Source organism: Corvus brachyrhynchos, unplaced genomic scaffold (genome assembly GCF_000691975.1).
Source record: "Corvus brachyrhynchos isolate BGI_N302 unplaced genomic scaffold, ASM69197v1 scaffold52, whole genome shotgun sequence".
Taxonomy (NCBI): domain Eukaryota; kingdom Metazoa; phylum Chordata; class Aves; order Passeriformes; family Corvidae; genus Corvus; species Corvus brachyrhynchos.
The window spans coordinates 2,869,231-2,892,244 of NW_008237221.1; the positions used below are offsets into that span (position 1 = coordinate 2,869,231).

A 23,014-nucleotide genomic window follows, 5' to 3' on the forward strand; every position below is an offset into this window, starting at 1 on the left:
CTCTTCCACCGTGCATATAAATACACACACCCCACTATATACACAAGTACACAGGATCTACTCCATACAACCAACACAGAATAATGGAATGTGGTCCTATTTTCTGGAGAAATATTTTTAGAGTCACCATAGACCTGTTATAGATGAACATGAATTTGCAAATTATAATAAACTGACAAAGAATCCCACGTGAGACCAGGAAAATAAGAGATCTAGAAGACATAACCAACAGAAAGAATGAAAAATTCGGATTAAGAAGGTGGAAAGAAGATGGGGTAACAGCTTGCAAATATAAGAGGAGGCTGTTTTCAAGGCACAAGTTCATTCTATCACTGATAAAGAAGAAAGGTATTAACAGGATTAAATATCAAAGTGAGAAAAATACTCTGAAATAATTAAAAGGGATAACTAATTGCTAGATCACACATACTTTCTTCACTGAAAATCTTTGTAGAGTATTATGCTGTATAAAGGTACCTATTCTGTTTCAGGATTGCTGGCACTAACAACTAAATCAAAACATCCTTTTTGATCCCATAATATTCTAATTCTAGACTGCAAAACCAACAGACCCGAGTTCCTCCAGTTCTCTCTTCATTGAATGATTTCTATTAACTTCACAGAAGTTAACAGAATATTTAAACAACAAACAAAACCCAACTCACCCAGTTACCACTTTTCCAAATCCAACTCACCCAATCTAAGCATAACTGTATGAGAAAAGGATATTGATATTCCTCAGTTAAGAAACTAAAGGTAGTGGTTCAGCTAAAAGCTAAAACAAAACAACAAATCTCTACAAGAACAAATGTTGCATATTTTCACAAACAGACAAGAATCATCACCCTGCCTTCATATTCTTTTCTAAAAATAGCACATAACATTTTTTTACAAAGGATCTATTAATAGCTTAATTAGTGATTTCATTTGCGAATACTTCCAGTAAAGATAACACATAATGCATTTACTCATATAAGGAACACTGTTACTTAATATACTTTTGTAATAGTAGCAAAATATTTAAATGAACAACATTACCAAGCCTATCTGCAACAAACACGCAGGAAAAAAAAGACAATCGTTATCCTTTCAATGAAAAAAGAAAGATGTAATAACCAGATATTCCAGAACAAAACGCAAGACATATCATGGGACACACTGCAAGAACCTACACAAGCCAGCTCCATGCCCTTGCCAGAAACAGGGCTAAGGCTATCCCGGGCTTCATGAAGACAATAAGGGACTGGAACACGATGTCATGAGAGATGCCCAGTACCTTAATTACTTTTGTGGCCCTTCACTGGACTTGTTCCAGCATGTCCCTGTCTCTCTTGTACTGGGGAGTACACCAGTGCTGTGGTGAAAGGAAAAATCTCTCTCAACCAGCTGACAGTGCTTCTCCCTAATGCAGCCCAGGATGCTGTTGGCCTTCTTTGCCACAACTGCACATTTCTGACTCCAGTCCCCCTTTCTGTCCAACTGAATAGCCCATATCTTTTCCAGCAAAGCTTTCCAGCCAGTCAGCCCCCAACCTGCCCTGGGGGACAGGGTTATTCCTTTCTAGGCACAAGACTTCACATTTCCATTTGTTGAATTTCATGAGATTCCTGCTTGGCACATTTCTCCAGCTTGTCAAGGTCCCTCTAAATAGGAGCACAACTATCAGGTGTATCAAGCACTCCTTCCAGTTTTAAGCAAGCAAACTTGCTGAGAGCACACTCTGTCCCACCATCCAGGACAGCCATGAATTTGTGCTGACTCCAGTATTTTCTCCTGGGTAAACCACTACTGACTGTCCTCCAGCTAAACTTCATGTTGCTGACCACAACTCACTGAGCCTGAAGGGTTTAGCCACTTATAAACCAAGCTCACTGTCCATTTATCTAGTCTGTACTCAGCAGTTTACCTATGAGGATGTGGCAGAAGACAACGTCAAAAGCTTTACTGAAGTCAAGATACTCTGTATCCATAGTTCTTCCCTCACCCACCAAGCCAGCCTTCTGATCACAGAGGGCTATTGGCTTGGTTAACCATGAGTTCCCGTTCATGACTCCCAACTGCCTACTCCCAATCACTTTTCTTGTCTCTTCTCCCTTACCAGCAGGACCAAGATCACCACTTGAGCCCCTGTGCCCCTGAATCACCCCCACAGCCGTGCAGTCACGTTTCGTGCTTTCCAGATCTCCCCGTGCTGTTGATCCCCACAAGGAGGAGCAGCAGTGGGTAATAATCTGAGGGGTAGACAAGCTTTAACAGTTGACAACATCCTGAATCTGAGGTCCAGGCAAACAGAAACCTCATGAGGAAACAGGTCAGGCTGGCACATGGGGCCAGGAGTCTCTCAGTAGTGACCACTTTCCCCTTTCTCCTGATGCTTCAGTGCATTCAGGCTCTGCTGGCTCAGATGCTCCCAGGCCCTCTCTGCTACACTGGCCCCAAATCTGTTCCACACTGCAAATCTGCAGATGGGATGGAAGTCATCTTCCTTGTGGCAGAAAATTTCCTTCTTTCCCTATAATTCCACCCAGTAGTTTCTCCAGAAAGTCAGAGATCCTGTTTCACATGTTCCCTCTCTACAGAGAATCACGCTAGATGCCTATGTAAGGGAAACTAATTTCAGACTAAGCCATCTACCTGACATACATTTCTTATATATGAAAGCAGACTGTCAGAATCTCAAGTAAAAATTCTTCAGCAGTTCTACAGAGATTGCTGACTTTCATCCTTCTTCAGGTGAAAGCACAAAGCTACCACCGGCTGCAGTACCACTTTGTATTCAATGTCTTTTTTAAAGCACCTCATTTACAACTAGTTTTGCTCACTTTCTATTAGAATACTAGCAGGATTATTTTTGTGAGAAAAGGCTAATGCACATCTGTTTATGGAATACTAGCAAGTCTAAATGGCAGTAATACTTTTCAGAGGAGAGTAAGTTCTTAGCTAAAACTCATACAGTATACTGAACAGTCTGTTTTCCTTTTTTTTTTGAGGTGCTATATTTTTTCTACATTATTATCAATTTAAAGCTATGAGGTTTTTAATTTCCAAATTTAAAAAAACCCTTGTTGAAAATAATTTGTTATAAAATGGGTTCTTTTACGTTGGTATGTAAGCTTTAGTTGTACAGTTCTAAAATAACAAACTATGTGCTAGAACACAGAACATTTACATTTAGGAAAACTAAGATGATTTCACTACATTCTTCTTTGAAAATTAATTGCACAAATTATTAGTATATATTCTCAAATATCCTCTTCATCTTAAATCTGGAAAAAAAAAGTTAAGAATTAAATAATGTGAATAATTTCAGTTTTGTAGTACTTCCTCAATCCTGCAAACCCACAGATGTTTAAGTAATATAGCAAACAAGTAGCTCAGTAGTAGCTGATAAGACTAACCACAACTTGAGTATTCAGACTGAGCAAATTATTAGTATATATTCTCAAATCTCCTCTTCATCTTAAATCTGGAAGAAAAAAGTTAAGAATTAAATAATGTGAATAATTTCAGTTTTGTAGTACTTCCTCAATCCTGCAAACCCACAGATGTTTAAGTAATATAGCAAACAAGTAGCTCAGTAGTAGCTGATAAGACTAACCACAACTTGAGTATTCAGACTGATTCTCTTGTTCTAATCACGAGTTTTGACTGTACTTTATGAGACACTTTAAAAATCTATGCAGTCTACCAAGGTTCTAGAAGAAGTAACTTTATACTGTTTCAAGACAAGGAACCCAATTTATGATTTATTTTTTCTTTACTGATAGGCAAAATAGAAGGCAAATGCACACCATAAATACCCTCAAAAAGGGGTTCCTATCCTAAGGTGTTCATACCTGCATCCTGTATTTAGCAATTTTACATAATGATGTTTTCAGACTAAATAGCAAATGAGAAAATATTTGCATTTCCTTTTGTTTTCATGTTTGCATACCGTAATTAACACAGCAAAGTCCTGTAGTGTCTCCTAAACAGACTTCACTGAATAAATGCATTGAGCAACACAATGCATGTTGAAATTCAGCATTGAGAAACATCTCTTGCACTGGACTGAAACGCTAATTCCAGCAGTTTCTGTATTAACTGCCAGAGCCCAAAAGAAAACCAAGAACAACCTAAGAGATGCCACTGAGAACTGATACTTTTCATAGATGTGACTAAAAGCATTTCAAAAGGCTGCAACACAGCATATGAAACACAAACAGTGCCTATGGTACAACCTCAGTGTCAGTATTTTGATTATTACACACCTCTGCTCACAAACAAGGCTACCCATTCATTCCATCATCAGTCCTTAGAGCATGAAGCATGGAAAAACAATTACACAAATAACCTGAAAACAGTGCTATTAAGAGTGGTCACTTAGACAAGAAATACAATTAGTACATACAATATCAGAAATTCTCTTCACTTATTGTACAGGACTAAAGACAAAGACCAATTTCAGAAATGTTAAAGACAAATCTTCTTCCATTTGAAGCTGAAGCTCAGAAATTAAAAAACATTACTGTGGCTAAGCACTTTACAGGATTATTAGAAAAGCTTTGCAAATAAATCTTATGCCATTAAATGTTGTGGAAGGAATATGAGCCTTCAAACTCCTGGCATAATCAAGCTTTCACTGTTTGGGGTTTGAAGGTAAGTTCTCCTTGCAGATAAAATTTGTTGCATTTCCCCATCACAGAGCTTCCTTTCCAGTTCTACCAGAAGCACCCAGCAGTAACACACACTCTAATTTTAGTCTGCAGGTATTAGGGAGAAATGCTTTTTTTGTTTTCTTTACTTACACTTTTTTTAGTGTTCTATCTCCCCCTGCCATCACCTCAACATTCCATTCAATAAAGATGTTTCAGGTCTTCTCCTGGCTTCCAAAGGAAATCAGACCAGCAATAGATACACTGTTTGCAACATAAGAAGAGTTTTCCAAAAGGCAACACCAGTTCAGACAAAAAACATCCTTACACCTGCAGAGGTATAGAAATAGCACTGACAGCAGACAAACACACAGCAGACTGAGAAGAAATGAGGCAAAGAATTTCTTCATAGGCAGGAGGGAGCCCCCCAGTCACAGTCCAGCCACATACCAAGGGATTTTATTCTACATTTTGGGGACTGCCATGCCATGACTTGCTGGAAAAGAAGATGACCCCCTAACTTGTGGTTCTGACGTAAGTTACAGGAACGTTGCCATCCTAACTAACTGAAGAGTGCTATGGAGAAAAAGGGAGCAAGCAAAGGACTGCCAGCTGATGAATCTTTTATGAAGCACCAAATATAAAAAATTTCCATATTTAAAAAATCGCTTAACAATATAATTTCCTTCTCTGTCACTGCTTTAAGCAATGCATAATTCCCTTAGTTTAGCTAAATTCAGAGAATGCCAGCTGGTTCTCTGCAGCAGAACTAACAGGGCACTGGAAAAACTGTGTGCAGGATTTGTCACTAAGTGAAATTCTGCCAGAAGCCAGAAACGATGGCGTTTTTCCACAACACACTGAAACTGAGAGGTGATGTGCCTTACAGAGCTCACTGATGTGCCTCTACCAGCCAGCTCACTGGACAAAGGCAGGATTCCAGACACCAGTTACACTTTCCAATGAAGTAGTCTGTGTGTCTTGTTACTCAAACCTCTTACAATTCTTCCTCTGCTCAGAGAAGTGAAAACAAATTTTGTTATCTCCCTGAAAACCAAGAAATTAATGTCCTACCAAAGCTCTGTACTGAGAACTAATGCAACACATACATTAGAAGAGGTTAAAAAATAAAATTTAAAAATAAACCCCTGCAGCCTATAAGAAAAGGCAGTCTAAAACCTCATGAGTATCTCTATACAACATATATCTCTATATGACATTGGGTGTTCTCAAGACCCTAGAAACCTTTACAAAGGGAAAAATATGTAGTGGAGTATAGAATACACAAGGCCATAAACAAAGTTCACAGACGCACAAAAGGCAGCCTCTAAACACTGCCAACCTTCTGGCTTGATTTGGCTGCCATAAGCACCACTAATTCTCAGAAGGGAAGCCACACAGTATTTTAAAATGCTGATTAAAAACTTCCTGCTAAACAAGTTATGGAAGCGTAAGACTTCTGCAGGAAAAACTTAAGCCACGAGGAGACAGTTCCATGGGATAAGCTGTGTTTCTTCTCAGAAATGCATTACAAGGAGGGGACTAAGATGCCCTCTTCTGTTGCTTGTGAATGGTCATACAGAGACATGGTACAATTTGTCTGTTAGCAGAGCAAAGCCCATCGCCGCCTACAATGCTGAAGTGCTGGCATTGTTGTAATAATTTAATATGTAACATTATCCAGTGTATCTCCCAGGAAACTCAGCCGCTCAAAAAATACTACAGAGAGTAGTTGCTACAGTAGTCCCACTGGTTGCTATAGGAAACACGGAGTATCTCTGCACAGAAATCGTGTTCAAAAGTTTCGTAACTCTCTGAAGATTTAAGTGAGACAACTGCTTGAGAGGTAAGATGTATAGTCGAGGGGGCAGAAGACAAAGCAGGCAAGTGAGTTAAGTGACCAGAAGCAGGATCACAGTTGACTTTACACAAATCCAGTGCACCTGCTGTTCTCCACAGTGCCAGCTACTCACAGCTTCATTCAAGCCAATTGTCTCCACTCTCTCTACTCCTTCCTACCCTTCTACCAGTCTGCATTTTGGTTCACAGCCTCACACCAGTCTTGACACTCTCCTGACTTTAGTGAGCCGGCTCAGGCTGCTAAAATACATCCGAAGGACAGGAAACTGGGCACTTCTTGTGATGTTCAATATCCTGCCAGCTCACCTCCCTTAGCCAGCTTCCTCCAGCAGCATAAGTTTCAACACTGGTGTAGGAGAGACAACTACACTGAATGGGAGGGCACAGGGAAAAAAAGAATATGGTGCTGTGGAAACACCAACTGTGATGGCCCTTAAAACATCCCATAAACTACCAAAATCTAAAATCACTGAGAAAAAGATAAGTTATAGAAAATTATAAGTATGCCGAGTAGCAGGGCAAATCATTCACTTCATAAGCAACAAGACTAATTCTTAACAAATATTATTCTAACAGTAGCTGTGCATCAGCATTTATACAGGTGTTCCACAAACCTGACAGTCTCATATGTTCTAGAGGCAATCTATGCATTCTACATAACCACTTTATGTTTATTTCCAGCCATTTCACTGGGACTCATTCTTGCTGCAAGCACTCCTTTTGAGTCTAATTTTCATCATACTTATAATTTTGAAAGTCCATCCAGCCAGTTTTCCAAAGGCAGACAATATTAAATGAAACTAAATCTATATAAAAATAAATCAAAACTACAGGACAGAACCAATCTGTAAAGTGAGTAGAGGGAGAGTAATACTCAAGTCAGAAAGTAGAAAGCAAAACTGTGAATCTGAAAATGAGAGCTTTGGAAGAGCTGCCCAATTTTCCTGGAAGACATCCTGTTTTCCAGCCATTGTTCTTTTTAGAACAATAGTATTTTTATGTGTTTGTCTTATTGGGAGGGTCTTGGCTTTTATTAAGAGAAAATGATTGGGTTAGGACACACCCTCAATTCTGAGTGCACCACTGAATAAGCTTTTGAAAATTACCCATTTATAGTACAACTATAAGCCACCTAAACTTCTATAACTGAACCACAAATCAAAATAACTATGTAGTGACTTGTGCTAAAAGTAAAATCATAACTAAAACTTTGGGAACTGAGTATCTGGTAAATATATATAATGTTAACATTATGAGAAGTATGCAAAGAACCTCACAAATCCTGACTGTTAATCCAGTGCTACCTTCTCTCTAGCATTGACACTCAGATTTAAAAGATTGCTTCAAACATTAGCATGCACATATTTCCCTCCCTTAAAATCTCCTACATATTTGGACATTTTATAAGCTGATGAAACTTTTAGCACCTTCTTCACAATAACAACAAAATACAGTATATAAAAAGGTTTCATAAGATGTAAGAACTCTTGAAAGATCAAAAATTTCATGTATTACTCAGAAATATGAGACTGGTAAACTCATAGGCCATGTTGCCTTATATAGTCATTAAGTCCAGCAAACAGATGATACAGAGCAAGAGGAATTGTTGCCAGTTACTTTAGACTGGAAAATATGAGAACAAAATCTAATGCTAGCTGCCAACTAATTCCTCTTCTCTTCTAACAAAAATATTTAAGAAAAGCTTTCTTTGGCTGCAGCCACTTGCTCTCTAGTAAGAGAACAGAATTTGGTTCTTGCTATAATAAGCATTATTTTACATTTTTCTACCGAAGTCAGAAAAATAAACACTGAGAAAACACAATGCAGTGGGGAGAAGTCTGCTTGGAAAAAGCTGAACAGCCATGGATAACTGTCAAAATTATGGGCTACCTTAGATTATTTGTTGAACCATTCACCCTTAGGTTTGCTCAGACCTTGACCACTACCTTAGTTTTTAAATGAAAGGAGCATGAAAAATACTTTTAACATTTTTGTAACTGAATACTTTTGGGGAGAACTTAACTTTTTAATAGTCCAAGCTGATACTCCACTCTACTTCCCATCCTTTTTTTTTGTCCCAAGTCAACCAAATCCCTAATAAAGTGTCATGGGGATAGGAGCAAGACAAAATTACTGTGGGCAAAGTATTTCCCAAAGTTCAGAAACTGACCCCAAATGACAGGTGTTTCACTTGGTATGTTTTCAGCTTCTTCTCTCACATGCAATCTGTCCTAGTTACGCACTTTGCAGAGGCATCACCCTTAGAGTGGATCAGGGACAGAAAGGACTGGGCACAGGTACCAGATTGAAAATCTACTGGAGAGGGCCCTGGGAGTACCAGAAGTGGAAAGTTTGGATACCTCCTACCAGAGCAGGATGCTGGGAAGCAGAGCAGTGCCAGGAACTGCTCATAGGGATGCCTGCTGCTGATCTCTCCCTCCCTACCACGGCCAGCTTTCCTACCTCTCCCCCAGAAGGCACCAAACAGAAGCATCTGCAGGAGGTACCCCAGGGAAGCAATCCAGACATACTGGGTCAGGTCATGGCTCCAGCACAGAGTGTGTCAGAATGGCTTCTGCAGAAGGACTGTACAAAGCAGAACTGAGAGAGACAACACAAACAACAGCTAGAACATGGAGAAAGGTTATTCCTGTAGGGGAAAAAAAAAAGGCAACGCATCCATTCACACAGCTACACTTTTCTCCCTGCTCCTCTAAACCAGAATGTTTGCATTTAACTTCTTTATTGGATGGTCCCTGGAATGAGCTGGGGACTGTACTGAGTATGGAAATTGTTTAGGAGAGGACTAAATAGCAAAATAATATCAGAGAGTATGCTAACAATACTATAGTGCAAACCAGCATAAGACAGCATTCAATCCTTGTCAGGGCCATGCTTACTTTGTTACTATAAACATGAAGATTAACAGATGTCCTACACTCACTGCTCAGCCAGAGGGTAAAAATGAGGTGAAACTTAAGCAGACATCTCCTCGTGTATAGGCTCACTTCAAAGAAATCTGTGGAAATCCAAATTTAGTTCATCCCAATGTACTTCCTCAACTATTTCCAAATAAGAGCAATGATGTTTTATCAGTTTTGCATGAACTAATTCACTTTTACAAAAACACTGACTTAATCAGTCTCAAAATATTTCCAAATCCTTGCATATTTTACTAAGATTAAAGTCTCCATTCATTCTACCCAAGCACACATGGTTTCTCTAGACAGATGAAACGATCCAAATAAATAACATAAATGATGCAAGTTGTTTCTAGGCCATACATAAACACCCAAAACCAAACCTATCTTTTCAACAAGGTAGCAAAAAATTTATCATAGAACATTTGCTCTTAAGAACTTATTACAAGAATGTGATTTCTTTGAAGAAAATAACATGCTTTCTAAAGTTGAAGAATTCACTCTTGCCCCCCAAGCCTTTTAAACCAGACCAACTTCTCAGAGCGCTCCAGACTGCTGATGAAACCAAGATGATCAATTTGAGATGCTTCAAAGAGTCTAAACCCATACACTTGTAATTTGTGACCTGCCAGTCAGAAACTGTTAAACCTTGACACCGTAAGTTTTATGTTTAATTACAATATATTGAAGAAAAGCTTCCAATGGCAAATATACTTCCAAGTAAGAGATGGAAACAATTAATTTCTTTAAAGAAGTCTGTGTAGCATAAGAATTTCCACATTGTTCACATTTTCTATTAAGCTCTCTTCCTGATACAGTACTGAACTTCAAATTGCTGAAACTGCCTCACACACACATACACAACATCAAAGAATTGTCCACCAGCCAGTCAGTGTGCAATGTGTACTATGTCACCCTTTATATTTTTATAAAACAAGATTTGCTGAAGTGCTGTGCCTAAAACTGAAAGCATTTGAGGGCTGTCCTCTTGTTTACACACGCCAGTCTGGCTGTATCATTTTCCTACCAGCAAGACCTTGTGGGCTCAACTGTGTTTTACTATTATTCCTGCCCAAACGTGCACTTGGGCCTAGCACACTTTCCAGCTAAATTCTGTTACCTTCTCTCTCCTTTCCACTTCTGTGAAATTTTAAGTTAGATCATGTACCTACAGAATGTCATGAGAACACCAACAGAAGCTTTTTTACAAGCAATCTAGATGGTATCTTTTGATCTTGCCTTATTCAGAAGGCTTGTAATAAAAGTTTGACAGCTTTGACAAAACACACTTCTAAATTCCAAGGTAGTTATTATCCATCTTGGTTCCTGATAGCATTCATAAAATTTGTCCACTGCTTATCTGTGAAAGCTCAACCAAACAGTAGTGATTTTCCAAATTCTTTCCTTTTGCTGCTTAATTCTTGCTCCATTATTTTCTAACTACCATCATCAGCACTGTCAAAAAATGTAGAAAGGGAGAGAAAAGTGCTTACAGGTTTCCTAAGGAAAAAAAGGGATAGTGCTCCAATTAGGGGCATGTCTCCAATTAGTGGCTCCAGGATAACCCTCATGGTGCCATGGATCTGTGGAAAGGGAAGAAAAAAAGACAATAAAATTGACCTTAGTTCAAGTTTTAAATAAAATTTATTTGCTGCCAATGCTCACACTTCTAATTAATTAAATTCTTGCTTATGGAAGATATATATAAAAATTCTTTCTTACTTTACATGTCACCCAAACCCAAAAAAATTCACACAAGCATTCAACAGCTGGGCTTAAAAATTCATTACATTCGTCTGTATCATGCAGTGTCATGTTGGTGGTAATTTCCTAAAAGTGTGAAGTAGATTATTTCTACAGCTCAACGTAAACAAATTTGACACAAGAAGCACAGCAGCATCCACAGGTACTAGAGCAAAAGCAGGTAAATGCTTATAGGTGTGTCAAGACACACATGCAAAAGATCTTCCTCAGGGAGAGATCTGTTATCAGAAAGTTAAGGAAACCTCAGAAACAGTATCAAATGGAAAGACTACTAATAGTAATTGCATCTAAACCAGTAATTCTGTCTGACAGTGAGATATTAAATGAAACAAAATTTTAAGGTCTGTGGTGCCTTCATAAACTGAGCAACACTTGAACACATGACACATCACATTGTCTTGACGTGAAATTATCTCCAGCTTTTCCTATATAAATGTTATATATTTGAAATAGTTCTACATCTTAAAGGAATTTGATCTTTGAAGTCATGTTACTGAAATTACCATGCAATATCAATACTATTTAAATGAGAAAAAAAAATAGTAAGCTAGAAAACTACAGTTTCTTTCTTATAGATTATTTCATCAGAAAATAATGACTGATATGAAAATCAAAAGAAAAAAATTTAATTTCACCTGTATACTTTTCACACCAGCTCTGCAGAAGTACCTCTTGATCTCCAAATCAATTTCACAGTTTCCAACGAAACTAAACCAAAAAAGGAAGTATACATTTCATTTTTATGGACTAAATTGCAATAAACTGTTGGTTCTGTTTTGCACTGTCATGACAATGTATTTTGTATCTCAGTGTATGCACAAAAAATGCACGTTGAAATATCAGAACATAAAACAATGTCAGTCTGCTAAAACATCCCCTTCAAAACATCACCACTGTCATCAAAATCACTCAAATTAATACCTAGGTTTGCTATCATCTCCAGAAGGATGCAAAACAGAAAACAAGCAAGAGGCCCAACTTTTGGGAAATAATGGACACAGAACTCATACTCCATTTCACGAAAGCTCTACACAGATCTCATTGATAGTAAATCTACCCAAATTCATTCTCATCTAACATAATCATGAGAAGCACTAGACAGAAATGCGTGTTATGCTAAAAATGAAACTTGTCTGAAATATTCATAGACTTGCAAAGCCAGTCGTACTTAGAATTTCAATAAGCAGGGCATGCTGAGCTGAATGATCCTCTAAGCAAGTTTTATGCCAAAAACAGTTGGGCCCATTCTGAAGGGAGAGAAGGCAGGAAGCAAATTAGAGAATATATTAAAAACTATACAAATTTTTCCCTGAACAGTTCTTGTATCCCGTTTTTGGGGATGCAAGGTCAAGTGATTGGAATTTCCCAGATGCTGCTCTGTATTTTAGATTTGTCAAAGACGGTAAAAAGAAGTCCCATCTATTTTGCCCATGCTACAAGGCTACAAGATTATTCACACACAACTGAGGCTTGGATTTTTAGCTACCCTCCTTGAAGTTTCATGCAGTTCAAGCAGAGCTGAGCTTTTTTCCAAGAGCTGGTACTGCTGTGAGACACACTGGTTCTGAAAACCAACAGATTTTGAGACTCAACAAGGAGTTCAGGAAGAAAGCTTGAGACTCTGATTTAGTAAGGAATTGGTCAATGATTGTACAGAATGAGAGCTAAAAGCAAAACCCAGCAGGCTGAATACCATGGTCCAGGTAGGGAGAGGTGAGCTGGATGAAGACACTGGCTAAGTAGATAGAGGCTGTAACAGAAGGACAAATGAAATCTGAAGAGCTTTCTGAACAGACTGCCTAGGTAAAGAAAATGGAAGAAGGAACCAAGTGGGATGGAGATGAGGCAGATTAAAGCCAGACACTGCTGGAAGGAGAGAGAAAATGTTTCCTCTGCAGGGCATCCTGTTCCAGACTCTGCAGCAGAGCCCAGTTTTCTGCACATTAGTTCCTCAGACCTGGCCTGTACAGTGAAACACTGTTAGCTGTGTTTGGGAATATGAAGGGATGTTATTACAAAAATGTTTGGGGAATTGTGAACAAAATGGAATTCCTCTCTTCATCGGCCATTCTAGGCTCAAGTCAATATAAAATAAATTACTCTCACAATAAGAGCAGAACAGCAGGATTGCTGTTCCTCCCCCTGAATCTGATGGCCACAAGGTACTAGCAGAAGAAAACAAAGATGAGAGCTGCTGCATTCCGCATATCCATTATCCAAATCATCTGTAACCTCCTCTACTCTGTGTGTGGCGGTGCTGTCTTTCGGAATTCAACAAATGCAAATCTTATCAATCCCTTAAACAGAAATAAACAATAGCACCAAGACTTTCCTGTAAACATCCATCACTGGAATTTATTTTTGACTATTGAAAAGATAACACTATGCAGAATCCTTTTTGTTCAATGGCCAGTTTGGGGAACTGGAAGACAACAACATGATGGGGTCTATGTCAAAGGAAGGTGACAGTTGCTTTCCTTGGAAAGAATGTAGTGTGACTGTACAGTTTAAAAATAGGTGCATAACTTCTAATACACAATTTAAAACGATGTAATTTCTATTTTTAAGCCATCTAACTATATATAGACATAGTAGGGATATATATAAATACACTCCCACATATTTATATATAGTTGCATAACAACATGACACAGAGAAGCAAGGTCAATTAAAACCTGCAACTGAAACCTCAATCTCAACACTCTGCAGCATCAGAACTATTTGAGTTATGAAGACCGGGAAGCAATATACTTGTTTGAAAATCCGTAACAACATGATGACAAACTGCAGTAAAAATAGTAACAAACTGCATTTGAGGGGACTAAGTCAACAAAATTTAACTTCATAATAAAGCTAAATATGGTGTTATCCCCTAAGATATTTGGCTGAGTCCATTAACAGTCGATGCCTATGCAATTCCACTGTAATATACCATACAACTTGAAAGTTCATTTTGTAAGCAAATTCTGTACATTCAGATCATAATATCCCAGAAATATTTATGATCCCTTTAAGGTACGGAACACTGAGATAGATTACAGTTTAATGAGGACACTCTTATAAGAATATTAACAGCAGCTGTACTGAATCAGAAGAAAAGTGCAATGTACTGCATGTGGTCATTGTAGCCCATGGAAGATATCCAGAAGAAAAAGAAGAGAAAATAAAAGGTTAGGACAAAAATATTTCCTATATAACAGAGATATGTGGTTCTGTACACTGGACTATCTTAATTGTTTGTAGAAGGTCTTTAGACCCTATTTTTCAACTGTCTTCTGGCAGTACAATGTAGTGAGTTTCCCCATTCAAGTACTCCACATCTGAAAATATCTGCCATGTGTTTCAATCTGCAGCCTAAAACTCTTTCAGTGCATTAATTTTTTTGTGTCATAAGAAGCTGAAAAAACTCAGGTTACTAATAATTACTTCTTCAGTCTCTCAATCTTTTTTGCTTTCTTTGCTACAGTTCCCATTTAAACTGAGTTTATCTTGTTTTCTGTTGATCCGTAACCTTTAACTTCCACCAAGTATCTACTACATTCACGCACTTTAGCAACTGTAAGACTCCTTTTTATTAACAATTTATTTAGATTTTTATCTTCATTTGCTCAAATAGTTGAAATTTTTCCCTTGCCCGTAGTTGTCATCAAGAACTAGACTTTTAAACTGTAACATGACTTTTGATAATTTAACATAAACTCCACAGTAAGAGAAAGGTAAAGCACTCCCTTCACAAATACGGTCCTCAAACGGAACCTTTAAATACAGTCTCCAGTGAGTGCTTTGTGGATTAGCTATTCAAGCTACTTAGAGTGAAGTTCTTAATTGGATCCTGAGAGATGCACAAAACCTGTCCCGAAGGGTTCCGAAAAATAGTCTGAAGCAATGATCATAATGCACTCAATATCCTTGCAGAAACAACAGAAACTAAACCAAAACACACTCCTTTTGCAATTAAAATTAAAAGCAGACAAAAAAAAAAAAACCCTCAAGGATGATGCAAAAAAATACTCTAGAGTTTCAGAGACACATTGAAACTACTTAAATGTACTGTGGAAGGTCCAAAAGCAAATGCACACACCCCACCACAAACAACTGACAGTAGAAAGGCTAAAAGAAGCCACAATAGTGAAACTGCAGGATAAAAGGGGATTCTTAAAAGAATTAATGTACTTTAAACAGAAAAAAAATATAAATAAAATAAAATCTTTCCTTCCTTCCCTCACCACACACCCCACAGGGCTTGGCTTCCTACAACTATTCTTATGAATGTTGAAAGAGGTTGTTTTCCTTCTCAACTGTATTTAGGGAATGAAGGGTTTATAGAAAGCTCCTAACTTTAAACTTAGAAATAAATTAAAACTATAATGAACTAATTTAACTGGAGATTAAAATCTAAAGGGGTAAATATTCCAAAGGATGGACTTTTCTCCAGCAGCGAGACTGTTCTTTATAATCTTGCAAAAGTGCAATGCAAGACAATTTAGGGTTGGTATCTGTATTTAACTCCATATTTAAATGTACCGAGAGACACTTATTCTTCCTGTTACTACTGAGACAATCCCAGTGATAAGACCCTCAGAGGACCTATAAATGAAACTGTTAAAAAGCAAATAACAACATCAAACAGTAACAACTGATATTGGGGGCCAGGGGGGCTCTGTCTTAAACTTGCATACTAAAAGCTTTTGAAAAACAGCCCTTTCCGAATGAGGTGCCAAGGACAAGTCTTAAATATGAAATAGGACTTCCTTTGATGATGGTTTTGTCTAAGCCTTAATTCCTAGAAGCTGTGATAGTCACTCCATAGCTCTCGTTTCCATTTTCTTCCTGGAAGCCTATGCCACTGGCAGTAGGGACAGGCTGTTGGGCTCAACAAGCACCCAGCTGACCCAGCACTATTATTGTTATTTAAACCACTTCAAGGAATTTCTTTCAGCCTTTTAGACTGGATTCTATTGCAGCTGTCTACTATTACTGCAGGCCTGGGCCCTAGGGTGTATCACCGCATCCCACAGCCATAGGGAGGAGGAGGAGAGAAGATCCAGCAGGCAGGAATTGTGCAGCAAGATTGATTTATTTAATTGTTTTACAAACTCTTTTATAGACTTTTTTCTTCATAGTCTTATTGGACAAAGGATCAGCCACCCCTTGGGGTGACTGGCTAAAATCCTAAAACATCCATTGTCAAAATATTTTTCTACTGTACCATAAACAAGACTTTTCAAGGTTGCAGGTGGCTTGGTTGTTTCCATTCCCTGCTACCTCTTCTGTGAGAGAGAAAAGTCTCTCACGGACTTAGAAAATAGCAAGAAAATCCTTGCTAGCAGCATTTTTGTATCTACAGTCTACCACTTCTCTAAGTAGGCTGCAAGTGAGACATATGGGTAGAGATTTCCTTCAGGTCTACATAACAGGACATTATTCCTGAAATTTTTGTACAAACCTACTGGCCTTTTTCCTTTTACCTACTTCATGAGGATGAGCAGAAATAAAAAAAACAAAAAATACTAGATTTACTCTTGTCTTCCTGTGAATAGTTCTGCTTTAAAGGGAAGAAGTGGTCTTGGAACAGAAAACAGCTTCTCAAAAACAATTTCTATGGTCTGTTTGTGGTCAGACAAAATTGTTTTCCTGAGGGCTTGTATCTGCAGAGGTGAGGCTGCTCTCACAGCTGCTGTCAAAAGTGCCAACAAAGAAAACTGAAGGAAATTTCTCCATTAGGGCTAACACATTCATCCAGTGAAATAAGCTCTCAAGAGTTAATCCTGTTGTATTTTGTCCAGGAACACCAATCCCTGGTTTGGATAGCTGTCTTTTTCCTAGAGAAATAAAGTGATTCAGTTAACTAAAGACTGGGCTCTGCTCACAGATGTAGCCCCCACTTGCTCTGGAACCCAGGGAAGGAGACAGCAGCATTTTCTCTCGTCATTTTGGGGCCTGCCCAGCTCTGCCAAAGCAGCAGAGGCTTCAGCATAGCAGAGCTTTAAAAAAATAATTCAAAATTAAGAATAACCACATTCAAATTTTGGAAGTAACTCTGAAGCTGAGATGCCCAGTGACCCTTCTGGCTACTGCCAGGGAAGCAGTGAGGAACACAGAAGGCTGCTCTTTGCTCAACTGCCAATGACTGACAAATCTGGCCTCTCCATAACCCATGACCAGGCAAAAATACTCACTGTAACACAGACCTATGATGGTCAATTATAAAAACATTTCTGGGTTCACTGACTGAACTTCCAAAAAACTCTGCAACTGCAGATTGTGTTGAGAATGACTTGGTTAAATGTAGGGTAGACCTACTGAAAAACCTATATAAAAGGGGCTAGGATGAAATGGCAAAGAAACGTGAAGCGATGAAGCACAATCATTCTGACATTTTACAGTACTCTGGGTAAAGTAAGCACAAATACTTCTGTTGCTATCATTAATTTTTTCTAATACTATGTTTATAAAAAGAATCTAAGTAACTGAGAAAAGTAAAAAACCCAAAAAATCTTACATCTTAGATTTCAGACTAAATTTAATGGCAAAGTATTAATACATCAGGAAAAAAAATCGAAGATAGTGCTTTATCTTTGGAAAGTATTTCTTTATTAACAAACATTAATAATGAAACCAAACAGAGTTGATATTCCATTTCCCTCAGATAAATGCTATTTACAGCATGCAGTTTCTTCCTGCATTCATACACAATTAGAACTAACTACATTTGCATAATGAAGCAATTCTCCTTTCAGGCCAACATAACTGGCAAATCAAACAATGTGCATATTATAAAGCATAGACCCCACTGAAATATGGTAATAAAGTTTACCTGATTTGAAGATCCAAAATGATCTGCCTTTTGTCCACATTTTCAGTGTACACTTTTACACCATTTATCCTCAGAGGCTGGAACAATGAAGCAAGTAAAAGTTGGATTCTTCTACAGAAGCATATTAAACTCTTAAGTTTGAAATAAAGGCGAAGACAGGCACATTCAGGCCTGAAGTTAAGAATCTACTATAAACATTAAAAGGTGTGAAGTAAGGCTATCAATTTAGTTTGAATTCTTATTTCAAGAGTAAAAATTACCTTGCTGGGATCCACTTAACCACAATCCTTCTGGCAATTACCCTGGGTATAGACCACTAAACTTCAAGATTTATAAAATATTTAAAAATCAAGCTTTCCCTCTCCCCTGCATAAATATCCGATTTTTCTGTACAGGTGTATGTCTAACACTCCTAAAGCATTCTTTTCTGTGCAACTACAACAACAAGTTAAATTTAATTCACAAAAAGGTAGTTGCCTCAAGTAGAATTTAGTGACGATAGATGGAAAAGAATCCATAACTCCCAAAAAAAGTTATGTCAACCACTCTGTGCTCTCTCTCTCTAAATCATTGTGTTGACACTCTCGCCTCTCTCCCTTCCTCATACAGAACTAACACGTATCAACCACACACTCTGAAGCCTCAAACATTCATCAAACACTAGGCAGGAGAGGATGACCAACAACCTCACTTTTGAGTTTTTCCTTTCTGGAAAAATTGTCGTATTTCTTTTTACACCTTTTTGATAATTTACGTAAAACCAAAATCTCACTGCTGTCTTGGGGCTGTGCAGCTCAATCCACTCAATCAAGGCTGCAGTATAAAGTAAGAATAGCTGTTTGTCATGTCAAAGATTACTCAATCCAACTTCAGAACCATACAGAGGTCTGGGCGCTAATCTAAAACCTACTTAAAATTAGTATGGCTTAAAAGGAATGCTACAGTCTGTAATACAACTACATCTAGGGCAGGACAGAGGCCTTGTGTAAAAGGATTTACAATTTAAAAAAATAATAAATCCAACACACAAAAGGTCCAGTAAAGCATAATGAGTTGTAACCTACATGAAACAGAGTCACAAAGAGAGAAAAACAATTCCCCTCTATCACACCTGAAATTAATTTCAGGTTTCCTAACATTTGGGGGTGTGTGGAGGTGTTGATTTTTAAATCCTTACTTGAAATTCTATTTATGACACACACAATAGGAACACGAAAGGCAACTTCAAACAAAAGCTGTTCAACTGCATCTCAAAGCAGTAAAGTTCTGGTTGATGCAGAGAAGATTAAGTAGCGCTGAACTCATTGCAAGCAGAGGGAACTCAGCTTGCATTGGTCAAACAGGCTCTTCTGCAAGCATGTGCAACCCCTTCTTCCATGGGATGAAACAGAAGACAAACATCTGTATGCTCCTTAATGCTGTGCTATATGCAGTCCTTTGGAAAGCCAAGCAAGCAGCCTTGCCATTGAATCCACACATAACATGATTAGAAGTGCATCTGTTACAAGAAAACTGCACTTGGATCATCTGGCAAAAGGATAATGGTCCCTGCTCATTTAACATAAAGCATTACATGAACAATATTAAAATCACATTGCTGTGAACTCTTCATGTGACAAGGCATTACTACACTTTGAGTCCTCTCCAAATTCTCAGTCAAGTTTCTGAAGCATAGATCCCACAAAACACAGTAAAGCCTCTGCTAAAAAACCCACACATTTTTAGTTTATTGTTACAACAGAAACCAGAATCAGGCTTATGAGCAAGTGTCACTGAGAAATATTTCTGTGTAGATTTGAACAGACTACATGAAAATGGTATGTAAAACAGCATCTCTTAAAAAAACTTCATTGGACACTGACCTGATGACCAATATCAATCTTTGTAAAACTGAAGGTACTGAGGTGGTTGTTTGCGCCTCTTACTGCTGGTTCTATGGTCTCTCGGAAGAGTTTCTCAATGAATTGACAAATAAAAGGCCACATCTGTTTTACAGTCTAAGGAGGAAAAAAAAAATCTACATGGAAGTACAGTTCTTGAATACATGCATAAGTTATAAATGTAAAAAAGTCAGAACTTCACTGCATCTGAATTTTCTATCTGAAGATTCTATATCACTTTTTTCTTACTATTTTCTAATTAACTCATGTTCTTCTATGCTCTTTGATGAAAGATATTTTTTAAAAAGCAAGCTACGTAAATTTATATCTTAAATTATCACACACACAAATCAAAACCATAAATTTCATTTATTTTTAGATTATAGGTCAGGAACCTACAGTAACTGGAAAGTATCCCAGACAAGTAGAAAATTAAAGATTGTGTTTACAGCTGCTATGACTTCCACACAATTACAGCTGTCATTACTGTAGTGCCACTTAAAATCATTTACAAAACTCACAACTTCAGGACCATGAAACTAAATTTAATCTTTCTTGTGACTAACTGGATCAACAACCAGAGACTTCAAGTGTATAAAGCATAATGTTAAAACTACTCTGTTCTCAGGCTCTTGCCTCACCTTTTATTTTAATCTCAGCTTTCCCTCCTGCTCCTTCCCATTTGGGATCAATGTTTCTCCTTACCTTGTTGAGCCATTCTGCTCTCTCTGTGTCTGGAAAATGTACCTAAAAAAATCAAAACAAAACACAAAACAAAAAATTAATTCAAATACGAAATAATTTTAGTCAACTGTGTCCAGTCATTTATAATACCGGAAAGCTTAGGGATCTCCCTAGACAGTGGACAACATATTGAACAGTTAACATTCTTGACAAGAGAATCAGCATACAAGCAGATAAAAATATGAACTCATTTCTGAACTATATAAATATATGCTTGGACTGGTTTCTAATAGTAGCATCTGGAGTGAAGTGTTGCTGTAACACCATAAACAAACTAAAAAACAAGCACAGCCAAGACATCTTGTGTCAACCAATATTAACACAACACACATGACAGAGTCCTAACTGCCTGCACTTCTACTTCCTTTCATTCATGCCAAATCTTTTTCAATATCAATAAACCATGGCTATAAATATTTAGTCAGTGAAGTTGAAGCTCAGGAATATGGATTTAAGTTTGGCCAAAAGCCCTTCGAAAGACATTTCTAGTGACTTCTTTTCTTAAACAACTACAGAAACTAGTCAGAGACAGTATGACAGTTCATACACGGGGCAGAAAACACCCAAGGCAATATGAAAACATCAATTAAATGCTGGAAGAACAAACACAGTTTTCCAGACATAGAAGGAGAGCACAGTTAGTAGCTGTACATTTTACACACACACACATACACAAAAAACCCAACCAAAAATCACCACCAAACAAAAATAAAGCCCTGAAGAAGCAGAGCTAACAAGCATTTCTTTAGAGACTCACAGGCTGTAGGACAAGATGCAGATCACACCTCCCAAGCACAAAGAGCCTTTGAACAGACTAAAAAACCATGACCTACATATAGTGACTTTCGTGAAGCACTGTCTCTACTTAACTGAATTGCGAAGTCTTAATCTCTTCATAGCATAACAGATTGTACCACTGGCTCCAAAAGCAGCTATTTTTATTATGCATATCCCAGATGAGAACAGTCAGTGACAGACGTACTCTTTAAACTGTATTTTCAACAAGATGAATTTGATAGCAAGCCCCACTAACAATTTTTTTCAGTTTTTATTCAGTTCTTGAATTAACAATCAGCACTAACATATTCTTCATATACTCAATCTACCCTCAGAGCAGTCTTTACTTTCATCTAAACCTCCACGTTTTTGCTATGCTGGAGGATTGGCCCCTGCAGCATAATCAATAATGTCAGAGTTATCTCTCCAGTCTGTTCCTTTTTCAACATCCCCAGGTCCATAACAAAGGTAAGTCCTATGCTTCTACAGATTCTTGAAGAATTACAAATGCTGCTATCTTCCACTGCCAAGAGAAGTTCTCAGCATCTTTTTCAAATTATGTTTTTCAAGTATATCAGGTATCTCTCAAAACTATTACAAGTGGTGCAAAATCATTTTTGCACCAGTTTAGCTGTAAGAAAAAACATTAAACGTGGTTTATTTTACTAAATAAGTTTTAAAAAATAGAATTATTAATAACAGATGGAATGATTTGGGAACCATGTTATTTTATTTATTTATAATTAATTTCCTATAAAATTATGGTGGGTAGAATGTCAGAGCTCTGTACTTAGAGGGCTGGGGATGGTGTCTGCTTTTTGCAAACAAAAAATACTGAAATTTTTTTTTTCAACATTTGCAACACCAGCAGTTACAAGTATGTACACAAAATTACAGCTGAACAGAGCTTACACTCAGTTTTTGTCTTGCAGGGTTCTCAAGTTGCTCTCAATGGTCAAAACGTTAAAGGAACAGAAAGCATGAATACTGTTAACCCCTATGCTAATAAAAAACATTTTGATCTTTGTCTAAAATATTTGTCTTCTGAATCTGCAAACAGAAAAGGTGCCAATTCTCAGTAATGACTTGTGCATGATGTTGGATCAACAGAGTTCATTCTGATTTGCTTAGGAGAGCTAGAGCTATCAGTGATGTTCAGTTTCACAGGGTGAGAACTGCAGAGCTGTTCCACATAGTGGAGACCACCGTAATCCAAGAGGAAATAGTCAGCAACCTGCTACACCACTGAGACAAGCACAGGTCTCTGTGGCTGGAAGGGATCCACCAAAAGGTACTGGGGCAGCTGGCAGAAGTGCTCACAGAGCCACTTCCCCAACATTTACCAGCAGTCCTGGCTAACTGGGGAGGTCCCAAGCGACTGGAGGTCAGCAAATGTAACCCCATCCACAGTGGCCTGGGGAATTACAGGCCTGTCACTCTGACCTTGGTGCCAGGAAAGATCATGCTGCTGATCTACTGGTATGACAGCGTGAACCAGCTGTGGATGTGTCGACCCTGACTTTCGTGAAGCCTTTGACATGTTTTCCCACAGCATCCTCCTGGAGAAACTGGCTGCTCATGGTTTGGACTGGTGTACAATTAGCTGGGTAAAAAACT

At 38.0% G+C, this 23,014-nt stretch overlaps 1 protein-coding gene across 1 annotated transcript in view; it reads right to left on the reverse strand.

Annotated features, from left to right (window-relative positions):
- The window catches only part of ESYT2 (extended synaptotagmin 2), a 54,577-nt gene extending 31,640 nt beyond the window's left edge, over nucleotides 1–22,937 (reverse strand). Inside the window, exons 1-6 of the mRNA XM_017728901.1 lie at nucleotides 22,824–22,937; nucleotides 20,582–20,623; nucleotides 19,859–19,993; nucleotides 17,997–18,073; nucleotides 11,815–11,887; nucleotides 10,909–10,998 (exon numbers count right to left, since the gene is read on the reverse strand). Of these exons, the coding sequence (XP_017584390.1) occupies nucleotides 10,909–10,998; nucleotides 11,815–11,887; nucleotides 17,997–18,073; nucleotides 19,859–19,993; nucleotides 20,582–20,623; nucleotides 22,824–22,937 (531 nt within the window). The remainder of the gene's footprint in view (nucleotides 1–10,908; nucleotides 10,999–11,814; nucleotides 11,888–17,996; nucleotides 18,074–19,858; nucleotides 19,994–20,581; nucleotides 20,624–22,823) is intronic.
- Between the last annotated feature and the right edge of the window lie 77 nt (nucleotides 22,938–23,014).